This window comes from Capricornis sumatraensis, chromosome 4 (assembly GCF_032405125.1).
Source record: "Capricornis sumatraensis isolate serow.1 chromosome 4, serow.2, whole genome shotgun sequence".
In the NCBI taxonomy this organism is placed as follows: Eukaryota; Metazoa; Chordata; class Mammalia; order Artiodactyla; family Bovidae; genus Capricornis; species Capricornis sumatraensis.
In genome coordinates this window covers 119,501,166-119,528,975 of record NC_091072.1, presented here as the reverse complement: position 1 = coordinate 119,528,975, position 27,810 = coordinate 119,501,166, and the positions used below count along the sequence as shown (strand labels likewise).

At 45.9% G+C, this 27,810-nt stretch overlaps 1 protein-coding gene across 1 annotated transcript; it reads left to right on the top strand.

The window, feature by feature from the left end:
• Positions 1 to 1,451: 1,451 nt before the first annotated feature.
• On the top strand, positions 1,452 to 17,588 carry CIMIP4 (ciliary microtubule inner protein 4). Its single transcript, XM_068972148.1, has 5 exons — positions 1,452 to 1,473; positions 4,517 to 4,968; positions 6,994 to 7,138; positions 17,163 to 17,273; positions 17,468 to 17,588. Exons 1-5 carry the CDS (start codon positions 1,452 to 1,454, stop codon positions 17,554 to 17,556), a joined length of 819 nt encoding a protein of 272 aa, XP_068828249.1. The 3' UTR covers positions 17,557 to 17,588.
• The last annotated feature ends 10,222 nt before the right edge of the window (positions 17,589 to 27,810 follow it).

Genomic DNA, 27,810 nt, shown 5'->3' with positions numbered 1-27,810 from the left:
CTGCTTCCATCGGCACAAGAAGAGCCAAGAAGAGTGAGAGAGATTGTGAACAAGACAGAAGTCGCGGTCCACCTCAGCCCACCCTCCAGCTTCTGATGACAAGCATCCTTTCCAGGACCTCCCTGGTGGTTCAGTGGTTAACTGCCTTGCAGTACAGGGGACATAACTTCCATCCCTGGTTGGGGAACTAAGATACCACATGCCTTAGAGCAACCAAGCCCACGAGCCACAGCTAGAGTCCATTTGCTGCAACGCAAGATTTCGCATGATGCAATGAGACCCGACACAGCCAAAAAAGAATTTTTTTTTTTTTTAAAGGAAGCAAGTCACTAAGTTCAACCCAGACTCAAGGGTTGAGGGGAAACACAGTGTATGAATACCAGGGGGCTAAGGGTCGTTAAGAGTCATACCAGAAGCTGCACAATCACCAAACAATAAGTCAAAATTAATAGGGTATTTTTTGGGGGGTGATTTTTCAAGAGAATTCAATTCATCTGGTTCTTAACCTCTCTGAGTTTATTGGTAGAGATCAATTTGCTGGGTGATCTGACAAATCACACTCTCTGAGTCTCAGTTTCTTTTTCTGTAAAATAAAGGGATTGGATTAACTAATCTCAAAGACCCTTCCCAGCTCAGACTTGATGCTTCCATGTTTTCCTTATTAAAAGATACTTACCACTTAGATCTAGGTATTAATCATCATTTATCCTAAATCATTTTATCCTATTCATATTACAAATTGCACAAAATCCTTTAAAAACACATGCAAAAGAATAAGAGAATATGAATAAAGAAAAAATTCACTTAGAAGAAAGGAACATAAACCTGAAAGCTGCAGAGGCTTTTGAAGATGCCAGTGCTGGCCCTCAAATTTGACCCAAAGGCCTGTTCTTTGGAAGAAAGGCAGAGATTATCCCAGAGTCAATTCCTGCTCTTGGCTCTCCTCCATGTTGGCCAAGCTGGTTCCTCTCTTTGAATGACCAGTTAGTAAAAATAGACAAAATCCTATTTGCAGAAGGCAAGTAGTCTCCAGGATGGGAGCCTTGGGGCAATGCCCCTCCCAGCTAGGGGCCTGCTGGGGGCCCCTAGAGAGGGTTGGGTGGTACAGATGGGGGAGGAAATAGAAGAAAAAGTTTGCAAAGGAGGAAGAGGACCCCCAGGTTCCTTGAGAAAGAGGCACTGGGGATGCGGTGATCCAGCCTGCCAGGGTCCAGAAAGCAGGTCCAGTGCCAGGGGTGATGGGTGGATGGAGCAGGGGGCTCCTTGGTGCCAGAGAGCCCTGGAGGCAGCATTGGGAGCCCTCTGGTCAGGGGCTGGGCAGATGGCCACAGGCCTCCCTGTTCAGCCCTCCATTCATCTTTGTTTGCAGAGACTTGTCATTTGAGATGGCCCTGTGTGTTTCTTTGTCTGCAGGACTAAGCTTGGAATTACCTGTTCCACAGCAAGAGCCGATGGAGCTGGGCCACCGAGCAGGTAGGATGGGCAAGCAGGGACATGCTGAGTGCACATGCAGGGCCTCTGGAGGGACCCCTGAGGACAGCAGGGACCAACCCCTCCCCCTCTTAGTGTTGCTCTGGCCTCTAGACCTGCTGTGTGGCCCCGACTTCCCGGAGGCTTCTATCTGAATACAGAAGGAAGAGGAAGGGCACAGAGGGTTGCTGATCCCCTCCCATCTGCCTGGTCTGGGGATTATGACCCCACCTTAGTGTCCCCTCTTGTAACCAAACGCAAGTTCATGTGCCCATGGCACAGTGAAGCCATATAAACTAAAACATCAGAGTTTAGAGCCGAAAAAGTTCCTTACAGGGCCAAGCAAGGAAAATGGGTGGCTCATGCTCAAAACCCCTGAACTCCTCAATGGTTTCCAGGCAGAAGATTTTATAGGCTTTGGGGAAAAGGCTGTAAGGTGTGTGACTTCCTTCTGATTGGTTGGTCGTGAGATAACAGAGTGGTGTTCCAGGAATCTTGTGCTCCAGTCTGAAGCTTTCATCCTCCACCAGGGTGGAGACCTTACTTCTTTTGAGAAAAACTCAGAGACATCCCTTGAGGAGGAACTAGGATCCTGCCTTAATCACTGCATTATTGCTTCTTTTTTTTTCTGGCTGCAGCACACAACTTGCGGGGTCTTAGTTCCCTGACCGGAGATTGAACCTGCACCCTCGGCAGTGAGAGTATGGGGTCCTAACCACTGGAGTGCCAGGGAATTCCCTGCAATATTTTTTTTTAAATTATTTATTCATTCATTTGGCTGGGCTTCCCAGGTGACTCTGTGCATAAAGAATCCATCTGCAATGCAGGAGACGCAGGAGATGCGAGTTCAATCCCTGGCTCTGGAAGGTCCCCTGGAGGAGGGCATAGCAATCCACTCCAGTATTCTTGCCTGGAGAACCCCATGGACAAAGGAGCCTGGTGGGCTACTGTCCATGGGGTCAGGCATGACTGAAGTGACTGAGCACACACACACACTGGCTTTCTGAGCCGGGGCAGGAGATATGTTCCCAGCCATTGCAGCTCTCCCGACCCTACAGGGCAAGTGGAGGGTGAGCAGGCAATTAAGATAAACTGTGTTTAGAGGAGGCAGGCAGTAGCACAGCCTGGGAGAAACAGGAGTATGGATCCTGGAGACCTGCCCGCTTCCTCCTCACTATTCTCCTCCCCACCATCATTACCCACATGGAGCTGAAGTCAGAGTATCCTGTTCTTGCCCCTTTGTGGTCTGCACAAAAGAGGAGAAACCTGTTCCCCCAGACCAGACTGCCTTCCCTCCCTCCTGTCTTGTGGTTCTGGCCAACAAACAGGCAGCCAAGAAAAGGGCGCCTCTGGGGACGAGGCTTCCAGGATGGGGACAGTGAACCTTCTCAAGAGAATGCAGGCAGACAGCAGTAAGAGCACTCAGCACTGGCCTCATCAACCATGGCCCTGCCTTGTGCTTGTGGGGAGATGGAAGCCCAGCTCAGGGCAGGACTCCTCCTGAGCCCACAGGGCTGTGTATCTTTCAGGAGTACTGGAGGATCCATCCAAAACATTGTGGAGGGACAGCTACCACCTGAAACTGATTGTGGGGGTGGCTGTATGTGGGGAGGGGGCAGAGACAGACCTGTCTTCTGTATTTTGCCCAGTAAGAAGGTGTCTATTATATACCACGTGTAAAATGCTATATAAAATGTGTTGTAAGTCACAGTGCAGGGGGTTGTAAGGTGAACTGTTACTGGTCATTAGGAAAGAAAACATCACTGGTTAGACCAGAGCGCATTGATTGTCAGATGCAGCCGGATGTCAAGGATGATAATATGAGAAGAAAGGATATTTCAGAATTGATGAGCTGCAGGGTGACCCTGGGTCTGACTCCCCTGCAGCCATCCACTCATTCACTCCCTCACTGATGGGTGCCCCCGGCATCTCTGATGCACAGGGTTCTGGTAGGTGCTGAGGGGAGGCCCAGGACAGACTCACCTGTGGACCCACTACCATGACTCCCCTCCCTGATCAGGGAGAGAAAATAACAGGGTTTGAAGCTTACAAGGATGGTGAGAGGGAAAAACCCAAAGAGATGCATGGAGCGTGCTGGGAACAGAGTTGTAAGGAGGCATTGGCTCCACCAGCTTGAGGTGGGTGTCAGTGAGGACTCCCTGGTGGGGCTGAGTTGGAAAGAACCTGGATGGTTTTGACTTAGGGGAAAGGAGGAGCTGGACGTCCAGGTAGCAGAACCAGTGTGAGCAAAGGCTGGGAGGTCGGACATCATGAGGGGTGGTGGGGAAGGAGTGGCAGTTTGGCTGGAGTCCCAGGGATCAGGGAAGAGAATGAGGAGAACTGCGGGCTTGGGGCAGGAGATTCCCGGGAACTGGAAGTCAGGGCGAGTGGGGATGGGGACACGGAAGGGGAGAGATGGGGTATGAGAGCACAGAAGTGGCTGGGATGACACTACTCCGTGAGCTGGAGAGCAGAGGAGAGAAGTGAGGTTGGGGAGCAGCTCTAACTGGGGACAAAAGCCGGCCAACCCAGCTCCAGTACTTTCTAGCTGTGTGACTTGGCCGAGCCGAAAGATACCCTCTGCCAGCTTTCACAGTCGCTCACTGGATTGTTGGGGGTCAGGGGTCAGGGGTTGTGGATGGAGGGGGTTCAAGGTGCAGAAGGGAACTAACCAAATGGAGTCAGTTCACTAAAGCACAGAGAGGTCACCTCCTTTCCTGAAGGTCACACAGCTAGCCTCAAGGCTGGTCAGGCTGGGGCTGCAGCCCCTGTGGTCAAAAACAGTGAGGGCTGCCTTGTCCAGTGGGACATTTTTCAGGCTACTACCCTCTCTCTTGGTCTCTCTCCTGATTTCTCACGCATGCTTCCGTCTCCCATGACTTCTTTCCGTCCTACCCCCCGCCCCCCCAACACCCCATACCATCCTTTTTTTTCTGCTCTGGGTTGTCTGTCTGTTCCCCTTCCCCACCCCCATCATTGTTTTCCTACCCTCCACTTTCTGCATGTCTGTCTCCTCTCCTTCCTTCCTTGCTTCTTCCCTTTTCAGGTACAACCACTCTGACCAGGGCCCATCCGAACAACAAGAAGGAAGGCCAGCAGGACACGGACCCCTGGAGAGCTGCCCATAGCCCTTTGGATACCTCCAAGCTCAAGTACCAGGCCCCAGTCTCCCCAAAGCCATCCCTGTACCAAGGAGACAGCCCCCGAGGCAGCTCCCTACGGCGGGCCTCCCTGGAGGAGATCCTGCCTCCACCCCTTTCAGCTGTCAGCCGGGGATCCCCCTGGAGGGACTCAGACCCGGAATCCCTGAAGAAGGGGAGCTTCAGACCCTCCTCGAGGGAGAGCAAGGCTTCCTTACGAGAAGGGGCTCAGCCATGCCAGGTGCTGAAGGAAGACCCCGACTCTGGGGCCCAGGGCCAGAGCGGCAGCAGCATTCCCAACAACATTCGTCACAAGTTTGGGAGCAACGTGGTGGACCAGCTGGTCTCTGAAGAGCAGGTGTCAGAACGGGGCACAGGAAGCTAAGGGTGGAAGGAGGGTCAAGCATGGAGATGGGCAATGAGGACCCCTAAGGAAGTTGCTCTTGGGTACAGAGTCCCTGTAATAATATCATCAGTGAGTAGTGTTTACTGCACACTTGCTATGGGCCAGGCACTGTGCACTGCTTAGTATTCACATCTAACTTCAATTTTCCCAGTGAGGGAGGTACTATAATAATCCTCATTTTACAGATCAGAAGCCCAAGCTTTAGCAGGCTTAAGTAAATTAACTCAAGTTAAATGGGATCCAAACTGTCTGGCAGATTCTGGAGCCCTGGTCTATAATGATTTTGCACTTACAAGATTTATGTTAGAATTAGATGCTTTTAATTTAAGTCTCCTCAAGGGGACAGGATTGACTGGGAATCAGAAGATTTAGGTTTGAATCCTGGCTTTGCCCCTGAATCCTGGGAGACTTTGTATAGCTACTTCTTCTCTCTGAACCCAGTCTCTAAATCCATCAAGTGAGGCTGACTAGATCAGGCTGGCAAATAACAGAGCCTGAATTCACAGCAGACGTCACCAATCGATGCTGGCCCTTTCCCCCCACTTGATACATCATTGCAGGAACTCAGTGCTGATCAACTGAAAGTTGAGAGAAAACTTACCTGCCTACCTGCCACTTCTGGTCAAGCAGATATTTTGAGCCATTTTGAGACATATTTTCAGTCACCGTCTCAGCCCTCATAATGGATACATTGTACAGCAGGCCGGGCGCTAGTCATTGTTTCTTTTTTTGCTGTTGTTCAGTGGCTAAGTCATGTCCAACTCTTTTAGACCCCATGGACTGCAGCACACCAGGCTCCCCTGTCCTTCACCATCTTTTTTAACAGATGATAAATCTGGAGCTCAGAGAGGTGAAATGATCTGCCTGGGGTCACACAGAACAAGTAGAAGAGCCAGGGTCAGAAAGGCTATGGGTGGGGCCCTTTCTACTTTATCATCTTAAGGTGGGGTGACCCTTGCACCTGTTAGTCTGGGAGGTCAAAATCCTAAACCCCCACTCCACTTGGAGGATCTTGCTCCAACTTGAGGTTGGCAGTATGGTCATTATCTCTCTCTGCCCTTCTTAGCTTAGGAAACGTGCCATTTCTCTCTCTGGCCATCATTGTCTTGGGCTTAAATTAAGAGATCTGTGTTTTGTTTTGGTTTAAATCCAGCTGTGACTCAGATCACAAGTGTCATCAGGCCAGCAAATATTAGAACTGGAAGTTATTTCAAAGACCACCCAGTTCTACCCCCACCCTCATTTTAAGAGTAGGGGACCTGAGGCCCAGAGGGGAGCAGAGACTTGCCCAAATTAGCAGCTGGTATATGGCAGAGTTGGGACCGAAACCAGGTTCCTGGCTCTTAGGCCTGGGCTCAACCACTCCTACCATTGTAGGAGGCCAACCAGGGCTTCCTTCTCTAGCTGTATGCTGGATTGAGTCCCTGCCCTGAGGCCCAGTTTCCTTCTTTATGAATTGTGGAAATAATACCACCTTATACACATGTCCCCTGGTGCTGTTCCATAGGGCTTCCCTGGTAGCTCACACGGTAAAGAATCCTCCTGCAATGCAGGAGACCTGGGTTTAATTCCTGGGTCAGAAAGATCCCTTGGAGAAGGGAATGGCAACCCACTCCAGTATTCTTGCCTGGAAAATCCCATGGACAGAGGAGCCTGGTGGGCTATAGTCCATGCGATTGCAAAGAGTTGGACAAGACTGAGCAACTGACACATTCACACGTTCAGTGTGGGGAGAAGTTTTCATGATCATTTTCTTCCTTGATGCCTGAGGCCCATGTGAAAGCTGAGGTGGTATGGGAGGGTGAGGGCGTTCAGCTATGCCAGCTCCCAGGACTGGGAGTTGGTTGAAGGCTGCAGGCTTAGGGTGGGGAGGAGTGAGGGCAGGCTCCAAGGGAGGAGAAATTAGAGGGGAGATGTGGGGTTCACTTTGCTTCCCTTCCTTTTGTCTTCTCTCTCCCTCCTTCCCTTCCTACTTAGGCTCAAAAGGCCATCGGGGAAGCCTTGGAGGGCCAGAAGAGGGCAAGCTCATGGCCCAGCAGGATCCAGAGCCCCACGGAAATTACCTCCATCTTTTCAGACTACTATGATCTGGGCTACAACATGCGTTCAAACTTGTTTCAAGGTCAGGCCAAAAGACAAGGGTATGGGCTATGAAAACCCACAGCCTTCAAGTTATTGGGCCAGAAAGGACCTGGATCCCCAAAGGAATCTAAGACCCCAGGATACAACCCCAGGGACACTCATTTGACAGCCACCAAGGGCCACCTGTATGCCAGGCCTTGTGCCAAGTGCTGGGAATGTCCAGTCCCCTGGCAAGTCTGTCCTCACGGAGTAGATGGTCCCTCCCAGTTGACAGTCATCCCTACCTCCCCCCTGTACCTCTGGTGTCCTAATCTGCCAAGAGGAGGCCAGTGGATCTCTGGTCTGGCCTGCTTTGATTACAGTGACGGTATCAGACTTCCTGGGTTCAAAGTTCAGCTTAGCCAATGGGTATGGCCTCAGGCAGGGTCCTTAACCTCTCTGAGCCTCAGCCAACTTTCTTGGTTGTTGTTATTTAGTTGCTGAGTCATGTTCATCTCTTTGCGACCCCATGGACTGCAGCATGCCAAGCTCCTCTGTCCTCCACTGTCTCTCAGAGTTTGTTCAAATTCATATCCATTGCACCAGTGATGCTATCTACTCATCTCATCCTCTGCCTCCCCCTTATCCTTTTGCCTTCAACCTTTCCCAGAATCAGTCTTTTCCAGTGAATTGGTTCTTTCCATTAGGTGGCCAAAGTATTGAAGATTCAGCTTCAGCAATAATCTTGCCAATGACTATTCAGGATTGATTTCCTTTAGAATTGACGGATTTGACGATCTTGCAGTTCAAGAGACTCAAGAGTCTTCTCCAGCGCCACAATTTGAAAGCATCAATTCTTCATCACTCAGCCTTCTTTACGGTCCTTCTTTATGTACTTTCTTGGTACAATGGGGCTTATAACATGACAGGATTTTATGAGGAATTAGCTTACTATCTGACAGGCCAGTATTTTTCTTTCCCAGAGCCCGGCAGGGGCACCTCCGGGGCAAAGTATGGGTCAGAGGCCAAGACATCTGCAGTAAGTTCTGTGGGCCTCTGAGGTCCTATTTGTCAGAGGAGTACCCCTAGCTCCATCTCACAGGCTGAAGGGAAACAATTTCCCCAGGGCTTCTTGGTCATACAAGGTGGATCTGAAACTCAAATCCAGGTTTTCCTTCCACTTGCAAAGCCCCAGAGTCTTTTCCCAGTACTTGGTCACTTCCCAAAATATGACCCTGTTCCCAGGGGTCTAACTGATTGCTCGGATGGGGGTCCTTGGTGAGCAAGGGGCAGCTTCTCTCTGTCCCCACATTCAAGTTTGGCCTCACTGCAAAATATCAAGTCTTTCTGGCCCCTTTCTTTCCTCCCTCCTTACTCTGTGCCTTCTCAGTGTCCTCAGGGCCTGGCAAACCTCCTACCTGGCTCAGATCCTCATCACCCAAGGAACCAGACAACCACTGGAAAACTTTCTAAGTTTTCCTTTGAGCTTGAAGAAGAAGTAGTGCTTGGGGAAAGAAGAGAGAATACAGCCTCAGTTTGTCCCTTTCTGAGTTTCGGGAGTTGGCCTTCCATTACAATTATCACTCAATAATTTTATGTATGTCTTTATATGGTGATGTTTGAAGTGAAGTGAAGTCACTCAGTCGTATCCGACTCTTTGCGACCCCATGGACTGTAGCCTACCAGGCTCCTCTGTCCATGGGATTTTCCAAGCAAGAATACTGGAGTGGGTTGCCGTTTCCTTCTCCAGAAGATCTTCCTGACCCAGGGATCGAATCCAGGTCTCCTGCATTGTAGGCAGACGCTTTACCGTCTGAGCCACCAGGGAAGTCTCTCTCAGTTCAGTTCAGTGCAGTAGCTCAGTCGTGTCCGACTCTTTGCGACCCCATGAATTGTAGCACACCAGGCCTCCCTGTCCATCACCATCTCCCGGAGTTCACTCAAACTCACCTCCTTCAAGTCAGTGATACCATCCAGCCATCTCATCCTCTGTCGTCCCCTTCTCCTGTCCCCAATCCCTCCCAGCATCAGAGTCTTTTTCAATGAGTCAACTCTTTGCATGAGGTGGCCAAACTACTGGAGTTTCAGCTTTAGCATCATTCCTTCCAAAGAACACCCAGGGCTTATCTCCTTGAGAATGGACTGGTTGGATCTCCTTGCAGTCCAAGGGACTCTCAAGAGTCTTCTCCAACACCACAGTTCAAAAGCATCAATTCTTCGGTGCTCAGCTTTCTTCACAGTCCAACTCTCACATCCATACAACTAATGGAAAAACCATAGCCTTGACTAGACGGACCTTTGTTGGCAAAGTAATGTCTCTGCTTTTGAATATGCTATCTAGGTTGGTCATAACTTTCCTTCCAAGGAATAAGCGTCTTTTAATTTCATGGCTGCAATCACCATCTGCAGTGATTTTGGAGCCCCCAAAAATAAAGTCTGCCACTGTTTCCACTGTTTCCCCATCTATTTCCCATGAAGTGATGGGACCAGATAAAAGAATGATATAAAAAGCATCTGTGTATACTTTACCCAGGGCTTCCCTGGTGGTCACATGGTATCTGCCTGCAATGCAGGAGACGCTGGGTCAGGAAGAGCCCTTGGAGAAGGGAATGAATGACAACCTACTACAGTATTCTTGTCTGGAAAATTCCATGGACAGAGGAGCCTGGCCAACTTCAGTCCATGGGGTCACAAAGAGTCGGACATGACTGAGCAACTGGCATGCACACGCACACTTCAGCCAGCCTGAGAATTAATTGCATCAAGGGAGCAAACCCATGGAGCCAGTGCAAACTAGCTTGCATCAGCTTCTAAGAGCTGATTGTTAAATTTTACCAAATTGTTGATACCATGAGCTATCTTACAATTGGCCGTAGTCCTACAATTGCCCTTTGAACACAGAGCAGTCAGGGTGTCAATCACTGCCCTACCCGTACCCCCAGCACACAGTCAACAATCCAAGTACTACTATCTCTGCCCCCCAAACAAAGGAATTGATAAATGACACACCCAAGGGAGGACGCTGAGATAGTTGAAACAGAATCATGACTCAAATCCTAGTTCTTTTGATTCCATGTATGGTGACCCATAACCAAACACAAACTTGCCCTACACCTAGTTAGTTTTCAAATAACTATAGAAGGAAAATGCAGGTACTAAATTTATTGAAAAAAAATACACATATAGGTGGACCTGTGCATTTCAAACCCATATTGTTCAAGGGTCAACTCCAGAAATTGGCAAGGGCTTACAAATTAGGGCATTGCTTTCTGCACCCAGCAGAAAGCAGACAGGCAGTGTGCCTCACCCATCCATCCCCCTCCATCCGCCCAAGGTGGTCCTGGCATTTGCTGCTCCAGGCTGAGGAAGTGCTTGTGGCTGGACAAGAGTGGGAGGGAAGGTGGGGACAAGAGTAGACAAGGTGGGGAAGGCCGCAGGAAGGTCTTTTCTCTTAGTGAGGTGAGGAACCAAGGGAGGGTCTTAAGCAGAGAATGGCATTGACTTAGATTAAAGGATCATTCCAGTTGCTGTGTTGAGAACACAGGGAGCTGGGATAGAAACAGGGAGACCAGTGAGGAGGTGCCTGCAAAAATCCAGGTGGGGTAAATGATGGGGGCTTGGTCTAGAGAGCAGGGCTGCTGCATTTTATGACTCTGATGGGTACCATTGTGCAAGAATGGGCTTCCCAGGTGGCTCAAGTGGTAAAGAACCTGCCTCCCAACGCAGGAGATGTATGAGATGCCGGTTTGACATCTGGGGTGGGAAGATCCCCTGGAGGAGGAAATGGCAACCCACTCCAGTATTCTTGCCTGGCAAATCCCTTGGACAGAGGAACCTGATGGGCTTCAGTCCATGGGGTCACAAAGAGTCGGACACAACTGAGCACGCACACACATTGTGCAATCTGGTGGCACAAGGAGGTAATGGTGAAGGTGATCTGCAGGGCACAAAGGCTATTTGTGTAAGGCAGGGTAAACACAATATACTACCCAATGGATCTGGGATGCATGAGAGGGAATAAAGGTTGATGTCATGGTCTTTGACCTGAACAACTTAAAGGGTGAGACTGTCATTTACTGAGATAGAGAAGGGTCCAGGAGGACTGGCTTGAAGAAATCCTATGCCATGCTGAGTCATAAAGGTAATTTATATAGTCTACTAAAATATTCAGTTTTGGTTTTCACACCTAAGTCTTTAATCCATGTGGAGTTGATTTCTGTTTTCAGTGTGAAGTAAGGATTCATTGTTAATTTCTCCTTGGTGTGAATTACCAATTTTCTCAGTACCTTTTACTGAATTATCTCATCTTTTCCCCCCAGTGACCTGCAGCGGTACCACTGGTCTCCATCAAGTTTCCTTATGTGCATGGATCAGTTTCCAGGCTCTCTATTCTGTCCACTGGTCTAATATTGCACTTTTAATTATTAGGGTATTATAAGTGGCCTGATATCTGGTTGGGCTGTCTTCAATCCCCACCCCTTCACCACCACCAGCAGGAACAGCTAACGTCATAGTTTATTCTAGGCTCTTTGCTCTTCATATAAATTCTAAATCAGCTTGTCAATATCCATGAAAAATCCTGTTGGCATTTTGATTGAAAGTATTGATACATTGAATCTATAGCTCAATTTAGGGGCAGTTTTCAGTTTTATGACAATGAATTTTCCAATCCATGAGTATGGTCTACAACCCCATTAACTTAAATCTACCTTCAAAATGTGTCAATAACACTTTACAATTTTTTTTTCTGCAAAGATTATACAACTTTTTGTTAGACTTGCTTTGAAAAATCTTTCATTTATCTACTTTTTGCTGCTTATTGCAAATAGTATATTTTTTTAATGTGATTTTTTTTCTAACTTTGCTGCTTATATACACAGAGGCAATTTTAATTTTTGTTATTAATCTTACATCCAGAGAGCTTACTCAATTCACCTATTAATTCCAATAATTTGTTTGTAGATTCTTTGGGACTTCTTATTTTTAATAGTAACAATGGCTCTATTTATGTGTAGCATGTAACATGAGCCAGGCACTGCTCTAGGTACTTTATATACATTTTAATTTTCATAAGAACCTTAGGCAGTATTGCTATAATCTGCCCCTGCCACCTTTTTAAGATAGAAAAAATAACTTGCTTAAGGCTACTTGCTTAAATAACTTGCTTAAGGCCACACAGCTAGGAATGGTCAGAGTTGGGGTTAAATTCTGGCAGCCTGGGACCAGAATTCATATTATTACCCATGAGGCTCTATTCCATCTTTGTACAATGGTGCAAATAAGCAGGTATCCTTCTCTGCTTCTTGAGTCTAGCGTTTTACTATTAAATCCAATATTTTAAAAGGAATTTGAAGGTACCCTTTATCAGATTGAGGGTTCCATTTATTCCTAGTTAGCTAGCACTTTAATTTTTTAAAAAGTCATGCATGAGTGTTAAGTTGTATTAACTATTTCTACAGCTGTTTTTGTTTAGTTTTTTTTGACTGTACTGCTTGGCTTGCATGGATGAGTTCCCCACCCAGACCCTCGGCAGGGTGGAGTCCTAACCACTGGACCACCAGGGAAGCCCCATAAGGTTTTTCTATTTTTGGCTGTGCCTCACAACATCTTAGTTCCCCGCCCAGGGTTGGAACCCATGACCCCCACAGTGGGAGCACAGAGTCTTAACCTCTGGACCACCAGGGAAGTCATACAGCTATTACTTAGATGATCATGCGATTTTTCCCTTTGATCTGTTGATGTGGTAAATTATAGTAACTGATTTTTAAATAGTAAACCAAACTTGTATACCTGCATTTATATTAGTATAGATGCATTATCAGGCTTCCTGGGTGGCTCGGGGTAAAGAATCCACCTGCCAACACTGGAGTCGAGGGTTCAATCTCTGGGTTAGGAAGATCCCTTGGAGAAGGGGATGGCTACCCACTCCTTGCCTGGGAAATCCCAAGGACAGAGGAGGCTGGTGGGCTATAGTCCACGTGGATCACAAAAGAGTTGGACACGACTTTGCGATTAAACAACAGATGCATTTTTTTTTTAATTGTAAAGGCTGTCTTGTAGAAAAGTGTATAAAGTCTTTGTGTAGAGTATAAAGAATAATAATAACTAGTTGTGTGCCACCTCCTGGGTCAGTGGGTGGTTTTACAGGGACCTTGGAAGCCTCTCCTGTATTTCTCCCAGCTGCCTCATCTCACTTCTGTTTGACCCATTTTTTTGTTGTTTTTGGCTCATGGCTGTGAAAGTGCTAAGTCCTAATCACTTGACCGGCGGGGAAGTCCCTGTTTGACTCTTGTTAACAATCCCTTTGCTTTTCTCTATAGTGTCAGACCTCCTAGGCAGGAGACATTTGAGTACAGACCGGAAGGAGTGGGGCTTGGCCTGTGGATTGCAGGGGAAGAGCAGTCAGGCACAGGGGCCATGCTAAGGACATAGGCTCTTTCTGGCCCTTTTATTGGGAACCACTGTAGGATTTTGTACTAAGGAGTGACTTCTGTTTCCAAGTATCCATCTGGCTGTAGTGTTATAGGACAAAACCCAGAGGGGCAGGACTTAGAAGCAGGGGACCAGTGAGGAGGACCAGATCAGAGGCAGGATTGAAAATGGCTCCAGGCTGGTCCTCTCTCCACTAGCTCACATCTGGTTCACGGAAACACATGCAAGTACATCCTTGCACTTGAGGGATTATGCCTGGTGCATTCTTATCTGGGGCCAAGGCCTCTTGTTCCAAGCCTTGGTGCACCCCAAACTTTCGGGCAATGTGTCAAGCTCCCCAAGTGACCCCAGGAGTTATTTCACAGCTCAGTCTGTTATCTGATCTCTACTAGCCTTGGGCTTCAGTCCAAGTCTCTGATGTAACATTGCGTTCTGTAAGCATTTAAATCGATAAATACCAAACACCATAAAAATCACTTTTTATAAAGTAGATTTCTTTCTCAATAGCATCACCGTTGGAGAACACGACCTGTAATGATTACAGTCCTTTCAAATGTGGAGCTTTATAACCCAGCAGATGGTCAATTTTTATAGATAATCAACATATATTTGAAAATAATTTGAATTCAGGATTCTGTATTTGTTCAATAAAGCAGGCTTGCTAATTATCTCCAGAGAAATCTTCGAATTCCTTGTTAATATTTTTTGTTTAATCTATTAATTACTAAAAGATGTACCTTCAAGTCTTTCCCTGTGAGAGCAGCCTTGTCAATTGCTCTTTGTAGTTCTGTCAGTTTTGCTTTACCAATTTTGGGATTATTCCAGGGCAGCTAGTTTAGAATTATTATGTCACCGGAATGAACTGCAGTTACTTTTATTTCTTATAGTGCTTTTGCTTTACAGTCTATTTTATCCAATATTAATGTAGTGTGACTAGATTGCTTTGTGATTTTGTGATAATTAATCCTTTTCTGTATTTCCATTTTTATCTTCTCTTTGTGTCTTTTTGCTTTAAATGTGCTTTAAATAATATATCTTAAAACATCTATAGCCTGATCATCTGTTTTTTAAACAGCTTGTCTACTCCATTTATATTCCTTTTAATTATTGATAGATTTGGATTTATTTTTATGATCTTATTTTGTACTTTCTGTTTGACCTAATTTTTCTATGCTGCTTTTTTTCTCCTTCTCTTGTATTGGATTTGAGTGAGCTTTCTTTCTTCCCCCAATCTAATTTTTGTCCTTATTCTTCCTATTGTCTCAGTGGTTATCCTTGACTTTTTTTCTTTCTGGCCGAACTGTGTGGCTTGCAGGATCTTAGTTCCCCTATTGTGGAAGCTCAGTCCTAACCACTGGACCTCCAGTGAATTTCCTATCTTTGACATTTTTACATGCATAGTTAGCCAATTCTAAAGTTAATCAAGGTATTTCAGCTTTTCTGAACAATATAAAGGTGTTAAAATGCTTCACCTTTATTCTTGCCACCCCTCCGATATCAGCTAATGCGTGATTATTTTACAGGTTTTTTACTCTACATAAGCAAAGTAGTTTAAGCTGTGGATTCTGGAGCCACAGGGTCCGAGTTTGAGTCCTCCATATTTCACTTACCAGCTGCGTGACTTTAGACAAGTGACTTAACCTTTCTGTGCTTCAGTGACTTCAACAGCAAAATGGGGGTAATAACTACACTTCTTAGGGTTGTTGGGAAAATTCAGTGAGGAAGTTCTGTAAAGCTTTGAATGAAACAGTCTGTGCTTAGCACCTGCTACATCGTCAAAAATACTTACCTGTCACAGTCATCATTTTGCTTCATATATTCAACATTGTACTGTTGTTATAATTGATGTGTGTTTAGATTTATTCAGGGTTTTCAATATCTTTGCCTACCATCCCTTCTTTTACCTCAGATCTTCCTTCTGGGATTATTTTTTCTTTCTGAATTATGTTGTTTAGAAGATATTTGGGGTGAGATTCTGTTGTTGGTATTTTTTTTTTGCTAAGCTGTGTGGCCTATGGGATCTCAGTTCCCCAAGCAGGGATCAAACCTGTGTCCGCTGCATTGGGAGCACAGAGTCTTAACCACTGGACTGCCCAGGAAATCCCTGTTGGTAAATTTTACACTCACAAAGATTTTTATTTCATCCTATTCTTGGAAGAGTTATTGTAAACAGTTCTAGATTGTTGATTTCTTTTTGTCAGCACTTTGATGATGCTAATTTATTTCCTTTTCACTTGGATGGTTAATTATACTCATTATTATTCTCTGTAAGTAATCTGTCTTTTCTCTGTGGCTATTTCTAAGATTTCATTGTCTCTGGTATTCCAAATTTTACTTGATTGTACCTAGGTAAGGAATTCTTTTTTACTTAAACTGACTGGGAAATTGTGATTCTTGAATCTAAGGATTCATATATTTCATCAATTCTGAAAAAAATCCAGCCACTATCTTTCCAAATATTGTCTTTCCCTGTTTTCTCCACTCTCTCCTTTAGAACTACAATTAGATATACGTTAGGCCCTCTCATTTAATCTTCATTTAACAGTTTTTTATTTTCCACATCTTTATTTCCCCCTCTATGCTGCATTCTACTTAATTTCTTTAGCTAGTATCTACTGATTTACCTTTTTTTCTCATCTGTATCTAATTAGTTCTTTTACCTGTCTGTTGAATTTGTTTTTAAAAGTTATGATGTCAATTTTCAAACTTAAAGAAAAGTAGAGAGAAGAATTTAATAAGCAGATACTGCACTTACCATCCAGCTTCAATAATTATCAATACACAACTAATCTTGTTTCATCATTTTCCTCACCCACCCATTCATTCCCACCCCAGATCATTCTGAAGCAAATCCCAGGCCTCTTACCATCCATCACCTTTCTTTTTATTTTATATTCCATCCATTGTGTGTGCATGCTCAGTCTCATCAGCTGTGTCTGACTCTTTGAGACCCTATGGACTGTAGCCCACAAGGCTCCTCTGTCCATGGGATTCTTCAGGCAATAATACTGGAGTGGGTTGCCATGCCCTCCTTCAGGGGATCTTCCTGACATAGGGATTGAACCCATTGCCTTTCAACTAATATATTTCATTTCTGAAATTCCATTTGCTTCTTTTACTAACCTGTCTGTTCTTTATGGGTAGTTTTTTATTCTTTGCTTATGTTTTTATTTTCTTTTTCACAACTTCACACACTGAATGACTATACTTTTATATTCTGTAACTGATCATTCAAATCCTTGTGTCTTTTGGAATTTGGTCCTCTGATGATTTTTCTGACTTTTGATCATGGTAACTATTTCCTTGTGTGTGTTTTAACTTAACACACAGACCTAAATGAAAATATAGGTACCAACTGCCACATGCCAGCTGCTCCAAGGAATGTAATCTTTCCAGTATTGTGAGAAAATTGTATTCTTTTGAACAGATCAAGAGGTCAAAGCTCTGAGAGATTAAAATCTTATCTGAGGCCATACTGTCCTAAATGATGGACCTTGGGTTTGAGTCCAGGCCAGCCTTCCTCTGCCTAACCCTTCCTATCCCCTGCCCTTCCACAACCCATGATCCACAGGGGAAACTGACACCCAGAGATGAACCCTGGAGTACTTGACCTCTGCTGACTTGGGGCTTCTTTTCTTCATGGGGTTCTACAGGGGCCCCACAGGAGACGAAGAGCCTCATGAAGGCTTCCTACACCCCCGAGGTGATTGAGAGATCGGTGAGGGACTTGGAGCACTGGCATGGCAGGAAGACGGATGATCTGGGTAGGTGGGGAGCTGAGGGTGGCGGAGGAGGGAACTCCCTGGGTAGGCTGTGTTGGCCTAAGGTCCTGAGAGAATCCACAGCAGCGGCCAGAGCCCTGGGGTGGGCCCGGAAGACATATGGGTTGCCACTGGGACCTGCACACTCCAGAGATCCTCTTGGTGATTTGTGGTGGCTCCTTCTCTCCTCTCTGCAGGACGGTGGCACCAGAAAAATGCAATGAACATGAACTTGCAGAAAGCACTGGATGAGAAAGAAAAGAGCAAAAACAAGAACTCAAAGTAGATACAACCCAGGAGAGGTGCCCTCCGCTCAGAGAAAGTGCTAATAAAGAAAGGCACACATCCGAACCTTTGTCTCTGCTTGGCTCCTCTCTTCACGTTGGGGGAGAGGGCAATGTGTAGCGCTGGAGAAACCTACTGAGAAAGGACAGAAGCCCTAACAGTCCAAACTACCATCCCCTCCTCACTCAACCCCAGCCTTTCCTCCTGGGGACACACACACACACAGACACACCACACACACACACACACACACACACACACACCACACACACCCCCCACACACACACACACCACACACACACCACACACACACACACACACACCACACACACACACCACACACACACCACACACACACACACACCACACACACACCACACACACACACACCACACACACCACACACACACACAAAACACACACACCACACACACACACACACACACCACACACACACCCCCCCCACACACACACACCACACACACACCACACACACACACACACACACCACACACACACACACACACACCACATACCACACACACACACCACACACACACACCACACACACACCACACACACACACACACCACACACACACCACACACACACACACCACACACACCACACACACACACCAAACACACACACCACACACACACACACACCAAACACACACACCACACACACACACGTTTCCCTCATAATTCCAGGAAAGGATGTGAGAGCAGAGTGGAACTCTGCTCAAGCCCACGGGGTGCCTCACCTGGGGCAAAGGGCTCCTATAGGGGACCACTGCTGGATGGATCTTACTGCACAGCCTCCCTAGCACAACCCCAGTTATTTCCAGACATCTGTTCCTTCCCCAAGATCCAATGGACTTCAGAGGAACTGGCCATGCCTCCTCCAATCCAGGGGTAATTTTGATTGGCCTTCAGGAATTCTAACCCTTCCTTCTACACACAAAGTGATTGGTTCAAAAGGGGCATGTGATTCAACTTGGGCCAATGAGATGCAAGAAAAGGTGTGGGTATGTGGAGCAGTCTGGGAAATTCTTTCCTCTACTTGGAAAGCTTAGGAGCCTTCCTTGCTCCTCTTGTGGTGAGAGAAACGTGCAGAGCAGGCAGCTCTTGGCAGATACCCTATGACTAAAGGAACTGCAGACACTGCCGCGCGATCTGGTCCCCCATGACCTCACCGAACTCCATCCTCCTGGCCAGATGTTTCCCCCCCAACACCCACTGCCCACTCCCTCTGGACTTCTTATAATGTGCACCTGGGCATCTTCTCACTGTTAAGTCAAACTTATCTTGAACCAATAAAGGCCCCTGGTAACAAGAGAGGAGGGACCTCGGAATTGGGGCACCAAAGAAGAATCCCCAGAGAAGGGGTTCCAGGTTAGACAGTCATGCTTGCCATCTGATCCCGAGGCTTATAACATGGTGGGTCTCCAAGACATAGCACTCTCCAACGCCCAGATCACTGATTTGCGCTAAACCAACCCCAAACCTAGGAGCTTAAAATGACCACAATCATTTATTTACTTAGATTGTGCAGTTTGAGCAGGGTTAGAAGGTACGGCTCGTTTCTGCTCCGTGGGGCATCTGCTGTGAAAATGGCTGCTTCTCTCACATACCCTGTGTCTCAGCTGGAGGCCAGTTGGGCATTACTTTTTCTTTGCTGGAGCACTGCCTCTCCTTGTGGCAGCTTGGGCTTCTTCCTGGCATGGTGACTGTGTTCCAAGAAGGAGTCTCTCAAGGAGACAAGACTCAACCTGTTAGAACTTATCATGTCTTAACACTAGCTTGTTAATGTCCCTGTGGTCAGAGACAAATACGGTCAAGTCAAACTTCTAGTGGGAGGTGGCTAAACAAGAGCATTCCTATCAGCAGAAACAGTTCACTGGGGACTCACCATAATAACTGTCTACCACAGTGACCATCATCCTCTGGAAAAATCAAAAGTACATCTTTGGCAGAAAAAGGGGGCAGGCCCCTTCTTCCACAAAAAGGAGTGACATCTTTAAGGTAGAATTGGATGTAGTAGAGGGAGGTGAATTCGGCTTGATTTAATATTTACTGGGTACCTGACTGTGTAAAACATTGAGTTCAGCTCAGCTTTCTAATATTAGGTACCTAATTTCTGCAAGACACTGTTTTTGTGTGAGAAAAACTAGATTTTATCTTTCAGTTCAGAGCAGTTCAGTCACTCACTTATGTCCAACTCTATGTGACCCCATGGACTACGGCACACCAGGCTTCCCTGTCCTTTAACAACTCCTGGAACTTGCTTAAACTCATGTCCATCGAGTTGGTGACGCCATCCAATCATCTCATCCTCTGTTGTCCCCTTCTCCTCCTGCCTTCAATCTTTTCCAGCATCAGGGTTTTCTCCAAGGAGTCAGTTCTTCACATCAGGTGGCCAAAGTATTGGAGTTTCAGCTTCAGCATCAGTCCTTCCAATGAATGTTCAGGACTGATTTCCTTTAGGATGTCTCCTTGCAGTCCAAGGGACTCTCAAAAGTCTTCTCCAACACCGCATTTCAAAAGCATCAATTCTTCTGTGCTCAGCTTTCTTTATAGTCCAACTTTCACATCCATATGTGACTACTGGAAAAATCATAGCTTTGGCCAGATAGACCTTTGTTCACAAAGTAATGTCTCTGCTTTTTAATATAGTGTCTCAGTTCAGTTCAGTTCAGTTCAGTCACTCAGGCGTGTCCGACTCTGAGACCCCATGAATCGCAGCACGCCAAGCCTCCCTGTTCATCATCACCTCCGGGAGTTCACTCAGACTCACGTCCATCGAGTCTGTGGTGCCATCCAGCCATCTCATCCTCAGTCGTCCCCTTCTTCTCCTGCCCCCAATCCCTCCCAGCATCAGAGTCTTTTCCAATGAGTCAACTCTTCACATGAGGTGGCCAAAGTACTGGAGTTTCAGCTTTAGCATCATTCCTTCCAAAGAAATCCCAGGGCTGATCTCCTTCAGAATGGACTGGTTGGATCTCCTTGCAGTCCAAGGGACTCTCAGGAGTCTTCTCCAACACCACAGTTCAAAAAAGCATCAATTTTTTGGCACTTAGCCTTCTTCACAGTCCAACTCTCACCATCCATACATGACCACAGGAAAAACCATAGCCTTGACTAGACAGACCTTAGTCGGCAAAGTAATGTCTCTGCTTTTGAATATGCTGTCTATGTTGGTCATAACTTTTCTTCCAAGGAGTAAGCGTCTTTTAATTTCATTGCTGAAATCACCATCTGCAGTGATTTTGGAGCCCCAGAAAATAAAGTCTGATGCTGTTTCTGCTGTTTCTACTGTTTCCCCATCTATTTGCCATGAAGTGATGGGACCAGATGCCATGATCTTCGTTTTCTGAATGTTGAGCTTTAAGCCAACATTTTCACTCTCCTCTTTCACTTTCATCAGGAGTCTTTTTAGCTCCTCTACAGTTTCTGCCAAAAGGGTGGTGTCATCTGCATATCTGAGGTTATTGATATTTCTCCTGGCAATCTTGATTCCAGCTTGTGCTTCTTCCAGTCCAGCGTTTCTCATGATGTACTCTGCATAGAAGTTAAATAAGCAGGGTGACAATATACAGCCTTGACGCACTCCTTTTCCTATTTGGAACCAGTCTGTTGTTCCATGTCCAGTTCTTACTGTTGCATCCTGACCTGCATACAGATTTCTCAAGAGGCAGGTCAGGTGGTCAGGGAGTCCCATCTCTTTCAGAATTTTCCACAGTTTATTGTGATCCACACAGTCAAAGGCTTAGGTTGGTCATAACTTTACTTCTAAGGAGCAAGTGTCTTTTAATTTCAAGGCTGCAGTCACCATCTGCAGTGATTTTGGAGCCCCCCAAAATAAATTCTCTCACTGTTTCCATTGTTTCCCCATCTATTTCCCATGAAGTGATGGGATCAGATGCCATGATCTTAGTTTTCTTAATGTTTAAGGCAACTATTCCACTCTCCTCTTCACTTTCATCATGAGGCTTTTTAATTCTTCTTCGTTTTCTTCCATAAGGTGGTGTCATCTGCATATCTGAGGTTATTGATATTTTTCCTGGCAATCTTGATTCCAGCCTGTGCTTCATCCAGCCTGGCATTTTGCATGATGTACTCTGCATAGAAGTTAAATAAGCAGGGTGACAGTATACAGCCTTGACATACTCCTTTCCCAATTTGGAACCAATCTATTGTTCCATGTCCAGTTCTAACTGTTGCTTCTTGACCTGCATACAGATTTCTCAAGAGGCAAGTCAGGTGGTATGGGATTTCCATCTCTCAAAAAATTGTCCTCAGTTTGTTGTGATCCACATAATCAAAGGCTTTGGTGTAGTCAATAAAGCAGAAGTATGTTTTTCTGGAACTCTCTTGCTTTTTCGATGATCCAACAGATGTTGGCAATTTGATCTCTGGTTCCTCTGCCTTTTCTAAATCCAGCCTGAACATCTGGATTCAATAGTAGCTATTGAGTAGCTACTATCTGCTTTGTCTTCTCAAAGCCTGCCACTGTTTTATCAATTAAGTCTGGTGGTGGTTTAGTTGCTAAGTCATGTCCGACTCTTGCAAACCCATGGACTGTGGCCTGCTAGGCTCCTTCGTCCTTGGGATTCTCCAGGCAAGTATACTAGAGTGGGTTGCCACTTCCTTATCCAAGGGATCTTCCCAACCCAGGAATTGAACTCATGCCTCTTGAATTGTAGGCAAATTCTTTACTGCTTGAGCTATGACTTTGACCACCTGATGTGAAGAACTGACTCATTGGAAAAGACTCTGGTGCTAGGAAGGATTGAAGGCAGGAGGAGAAGGGGATGACAGAGGATGAGATGGTTGGATGGCATCACCAATTTGGTGGCCATGAGTTTGAGCAAGGTCCGGGAATTGGTGATGGACAGAGAAGCCTGACGTGTTGCAGTCCATGGAGTGCAAAGAGTCAGAGAGAACTGAGCGACTGAACTGAACTGAACTGAACTGAACTATCTGCTCATCACATATGGCAACTGAAAAAAAAAATGAGCCATCTAGAGAATTGTGGCTAAAGTAGACCCCATCTTGTTCTGATGTAGAAATTATAATATGTCAGATGCTTATGGTTGTGTGTCAGATGCTTTACACACACAGCCTTATTTCATCCTTATGCCATCCTCAATGCTATTATCATCCTCTTTATGAAGATGAGGAAACTGAGGCTGGGAGAGACCAACGAAATTCTCCGGCAGGAAGCTGGGGTTGAAAATTCAGGAAAATCTGTCCAAAGTTGTTTTCTGATCTACCAGGCAGTCATAGATACTGAGGGCCATAATCACTTGGCTCTGTTAGCCACTGCAGGGCACAATGGTATGAATTATACAATTCTGTCCTTAATGACATCACAGTCTGCAGAGAACTGATGTGGAGGGAGCTGGCCTTGAGACTCATCCACCCATCTGACAAACACATACTATGCCTCTACCCTCTGTCCAGTACTGAACAATAAACCAGAAGTTCAGAGATGAATAAAACATGGTGCCTGTCCTCAAGGAGTCCAGAGTCTGGTGGAGAGATGAATCAATCAAACATGCTCATAAGTTTTACACATGCAGTGAGAAGGTCATATGGGGCCAATGGAAGCACAGAGGTGAACTTGGGGTGGGAGAGAGGGCTGGGGGCTCATAGATGACCTCATAGAAAAGGAAGATCTTGAGGTGAACCTTGGGACATGAGTAGGTAGGTTCAGATGGCCTGGAAGAGATACAGCATTCCAGACTGAAGGTATTGTGTAAGCACAAACCTAGCATGCTTATTTGGGGAGCTGCTTATTCATTAATCTTGAAGGGTAGGACTCCAAGGTGGGGCACAAAGGTCAAGGGGAAAAGGTTCACAGAAAGAAAATCTATACTTGGATGGGACTGTGCCTTCTGAGGGTTTCGGATGTGAGATCCAACCCTTCCTCCAGGAACTTAGAGTCTGGCTGGAACACAAAGGGCTGATAATGACAGAAGCAACCACATAGCCAAGTTGAAAAGATGCTCAGCACCTCCACTAATTAGAGAGACCATTATACAAATTAAAACGATAAATTCATAGAGTTGGCAAACATTAAAATACAAGCATAGGTGAGGAGAGAAATGAGAAGTCACATACACTCCATGAATCATGAGTCCAGAACAGCAAGGAGGAATTTAGCAAGGTTGAAATTAAATTTTACAACCCAGCACTTCAATTTCTGCATAGCTTAGAGACTGAAACATGCACACAAGGAAACTCATGCAAAGATATTCACTGCAGCATTGTTTGTAACAGCAAGACAACACACAGATCTGTTAGGCAGAGAATGGACAAGGCGGGTAATTTATGACAGTGGAAAGGGCCGAACCACATCTACATACACCAGCATGGAAAGATCTCACGATATATCATAGTGGGTGGAAATGACAGTCTGCAGAATGAGTCTTACAGTATGAAATGTGCCATTTATGTAACCTTCAAAAAAGCATACACCCAATAGCTTCATTGCTCATCAGAGCTGAGCAATTTTCCACTTTCACAGTATGGAAGGTGGATTGAAAGGATACTGCAGAAGTTCAAGTTCACATTACATTTGTTTTGTTTCTGTAACTGCTGGCGAGAGCTGGCAAGATGCCCTCTGAGAGAGCCCAGATGCTCAGGAAGAGCCTCCGAGTAACAGAATGTGGGGAAGGTGATTTTAAGTTAAACGAGAAATTTCAATTTGAACAAAATGAATAAATGAACAAAGACATTTTATGTCTTTGCTTCAGTTAAAGATTTTATCTCCGGACATTAAGAGAAGCCCTTTTTAATTAAACATTGAATATTCTGGAGAGAGAGAAGCTGCAATCTTGGCAAAATAAAACATGCACAGCTTTTAAAACTTAAGTGAGACCTTAATTTCACTGGTGCTGTTTCCAACAGCATTCCTTGTTCATTGTATTTCTGAGGTCATTGGATGGTGGTGGTGGTTTAGTCGCCAAGTTGTGTTCAACTCTTGCGACCCCATGGACTGTAGCCTGCCAGGCTCCTTTGTCCATGGGATTTTCCAGGCAAGAATACTGGAGTGGATTGCCATTACCTTCTCCAGGGGATCTTCCTGATCCAGGGATTGAACCCAGGTCTCCTGCATTGCAGGCAGATTCTTTACTGACTGAGTTACGAGAGAAGCCCATTAGATGGTAGACATGGTGATTCTTAAGTTTCTAGGAGGTACAGGGACCAGGTCTTAAGTAGCATTCGTGCACAGAATGGAAAAGTTATTCATCCTCCATTCTTGCAGGACTTCATTTACTCAAAGTGATTCAGATCTGTCTTCATATTTTCTGTGATATTCAAGTACCACCTGAGGGAGAAACCTATAACAACTTTCAGTGCTCTATCCTGGGACTCAGGCGACCTGCTGTACCTGGCTGTTATCCTAGTCCAGCTCACTCCCTGGTGGTAGTGTCTCTAAATTACAGCAAAGTACTTAGACCTTAGAAATCCAGCATGTATGTGCTAAGGAGGGGACCCAGAGACCATTTAATTACACCTTTCTAACCATGTATTTCCTGCTCTTCATTCATAGCTCCATTTTAGAGCTGTGGAAGCTAAGGCCCAACTGAGTGAATTTCTGTTTAATCTGAAAGTGAACAGTACACATAGTCAGCTTTGCAAATCCAAACTGTCAGTGACAGTCCAGAGTGGCTGGAAGAGGCTTTCTGCCTTCTCCCTCTGGGAATCATTGTCTCCGTGGTAAATGGGAGCTAGCAGGAACTGTAATAAATCCAAGCTTCCCCCGTGGCTCAGCGGTAAAGAATCTGCCTCCAATGCAGGAGCTGCAGGAGACCTAGGTTTGATCCCTGGGTCAGGAAGAGCCCCTGGAGAAAGAAATGGCAACCCACTCCAGTATTCTTGCCTGGAGAGTCCCATGGACAGAGGAGCCTGGCAGACTACAGTCTGTGGGGTCACAAAGAGTCAGATATGACTGAAGTGAGAGCATGCACGCATGCATGCACGCATGCACGCAGTAAGTCCAGAGGAAGTCCAAGAGGCAACAAGAGACTCTGCAGCCGTAAGTGATTCTCTAGCTGGGCTCTAGTCCCTGAGAAGATCACCTTGCTTATCAGAGACTCATTCTCCTTTACCTCAGGGCGAATAACACCAGTCTCAGGACTGTCTGAGAAAACGCATGTCCAGGATCAGGCATAGCACATAGCCCTCTTTCAGGCATGTAATAAATGCTTATTCTTTTCTTTCAGGCCAAGGTTTCCCAACTATGTTTCAAGAAACACTGGGACATATTAATAAGTATGATGTAAAGAATTGTCTCATTGTCAAATGGATGATGCTGATTTAATTTTCTCTTTGTGCAAGATTTCTTAGGACCTGGAATATGTAAAGACTCATTGTGCCACTGCAAATTATTGCCTAGTCTTCACTGTTTCCCATTGTGCCTAGCGCAGACAGAGAAAGCCACCAGTAGCTGTAAGAATAAAACTGATTTTATTAAAATTGCAGGTTCAGAAGCTTGGGGAATCATCTGGGGGAGAGGAGCCTTGTTTTTTTTTTGGCAGGGGGAGAGTGGTGGTGGATGGACTCATGTGTCATCCAGGATGCTCTGTATCAAGGCCAAAGGGCCTGGCCTCCTCCCTCTGGCCAAGCATGCAGGCATCTCATCTGGGAAGCTTATAAGTAATAAGAGAAGGCATGAGCCTGTCCTTAGGACAAGGGGGTGAGTTTCATGGTGATCCCGTGTGAATTAGGCCACGTGAGGGATAACCCAGCCTCTTCTCCCCTTCTTGTGCTGCTGGCTTCCCTGGATTATAAGCTAGAGGGTGACTTGCTCCAGGTAGTGGCCAGAAGGCAGGCCTGGATCTCCCCCATTCCTAATCTCTTTCTGGTGGACTTGCATTTACCAAGCACCTAGTATGTACTGGGTGTTTGGCACCATGGAAGAGACAGAGATGAGTTGTCCTTATGTTCAGAGGGCTCCCAGGCTACAGGGTGATGATAACAGAGGACAGAGGGAATTCCTTGATGTCTAGTGGTTAAGACTCTGCCTTGCAGTGCTGGGGATGTGAGTTTGATCCTCGTCAGGGAACTAAGACCCCACATGCCATGGAGCAACCATGCCTGCGCAACTGAGAGTCTGTGCACTGCAATGAAAGATCCTGCATAATGCAACAAAGATTCTGTATGCTGCAACAAGACCTGACACAGCCAAATAAAATTAAATATTTTAAAAAATAATGGAAGACAGAGATGAGCAGAATACTAAGGAGGGTAGAGGGTAAGTAAGCCCTGAAGTTTGCTTTTTTCTTCTTTGCAATGCAAGGGCCTGATTTAAGCTTTCATTACAGAGGCATCCACTTGAAAGATGGCGATCACAAAGAAGCACCTTGCACAGCCACAGGACTAAGAAAAGAGTCATGCCACCTCCCACCCCATGCCCCTACCCCTCCACTGAGTTTCCTCAGTTATAGAGATCTTGGTTGATTTCAATCACTGACTATTTGGGTCACTTGTTCTCACACTTTAAATTTCCCTGCTTGTGTTTTAAATTTACCAATAAACAGTGCCAACTTAAAAAAAAAAAAACAAAAACACAATATGAGAGTTGTGAACTAAGTTTTATTTGGGGCAAAACGAGGACTATAGCCCAGGAGATAGCATCTCAGATAGCTCTGAGAAACTGCTCCAAAGAGGTAAGGGAAGGTCAGTATGTATGTGGTTTTGGTAAAGGGGGAATACAGGCAATCAAACACACATTTTTCCAGAAGGTTGCTGCTAGTCATGGTAGCTCAGCTGGTAAAGAATGTGCCTGCAATGTAGGAGACCCCGGTTCGATTTCTCGGTTGGGAAGATCCCCTGGAATAGGAGATGGCAACTCACTCTGGTATTCTTGTCTGGAGAATCCCTGTGGACAGAGGAGCCTGATGGGCTACAGCCCATGGGGTCACAGAGAGTCGGACACGACTGAGGGACTAAGCACAGTACAGCACAGTACTGCTAGTCACGAGGAGAATACACGTCACCAAGACGTCCCCACGAGGAGGCGCCAGAGTCAGGCTCATACATTGGCTCCTGAAGATACCTGTCTGAAGACCTGTTCTGCCAGTTTTCCCAGAGCTCAGAGTGCCTCATTTCTGTGCTCTGCCCTGAACTCGCTTCAGGGTGTTGAAAGCAGCAGCTGCAGCAGCAACTGATTTAATAATCCTAATAGAGGTGGATGGCAAGTGCCAATCTGTAGTTGACAAGAATGAACCCTCAGAACTTTA

Bases quoted from the DNA above. Each gene is read 5' to 3' on its own strand.
- CIMIP4 (XM_068972148.1), top strand. From the start codon at position 1,452: ATGGAGCTGGGCCACCGAGCAG. The intron at 4,969-6,993 runs GTGTCAGAACGG...CTTCCTACTTAG, and splicing joins AGCTGGTCTCTGAAGAGCAG to GCTCAAAAGGCCATCGGGGA. The intron at 17,274-17,467 runs GTAGGTGGGGAG...TCCTCTCTGCAG, and splicing joins CAGGAAGACGGATGATCTGG to GACGGTGGCACCAGAAAAAT.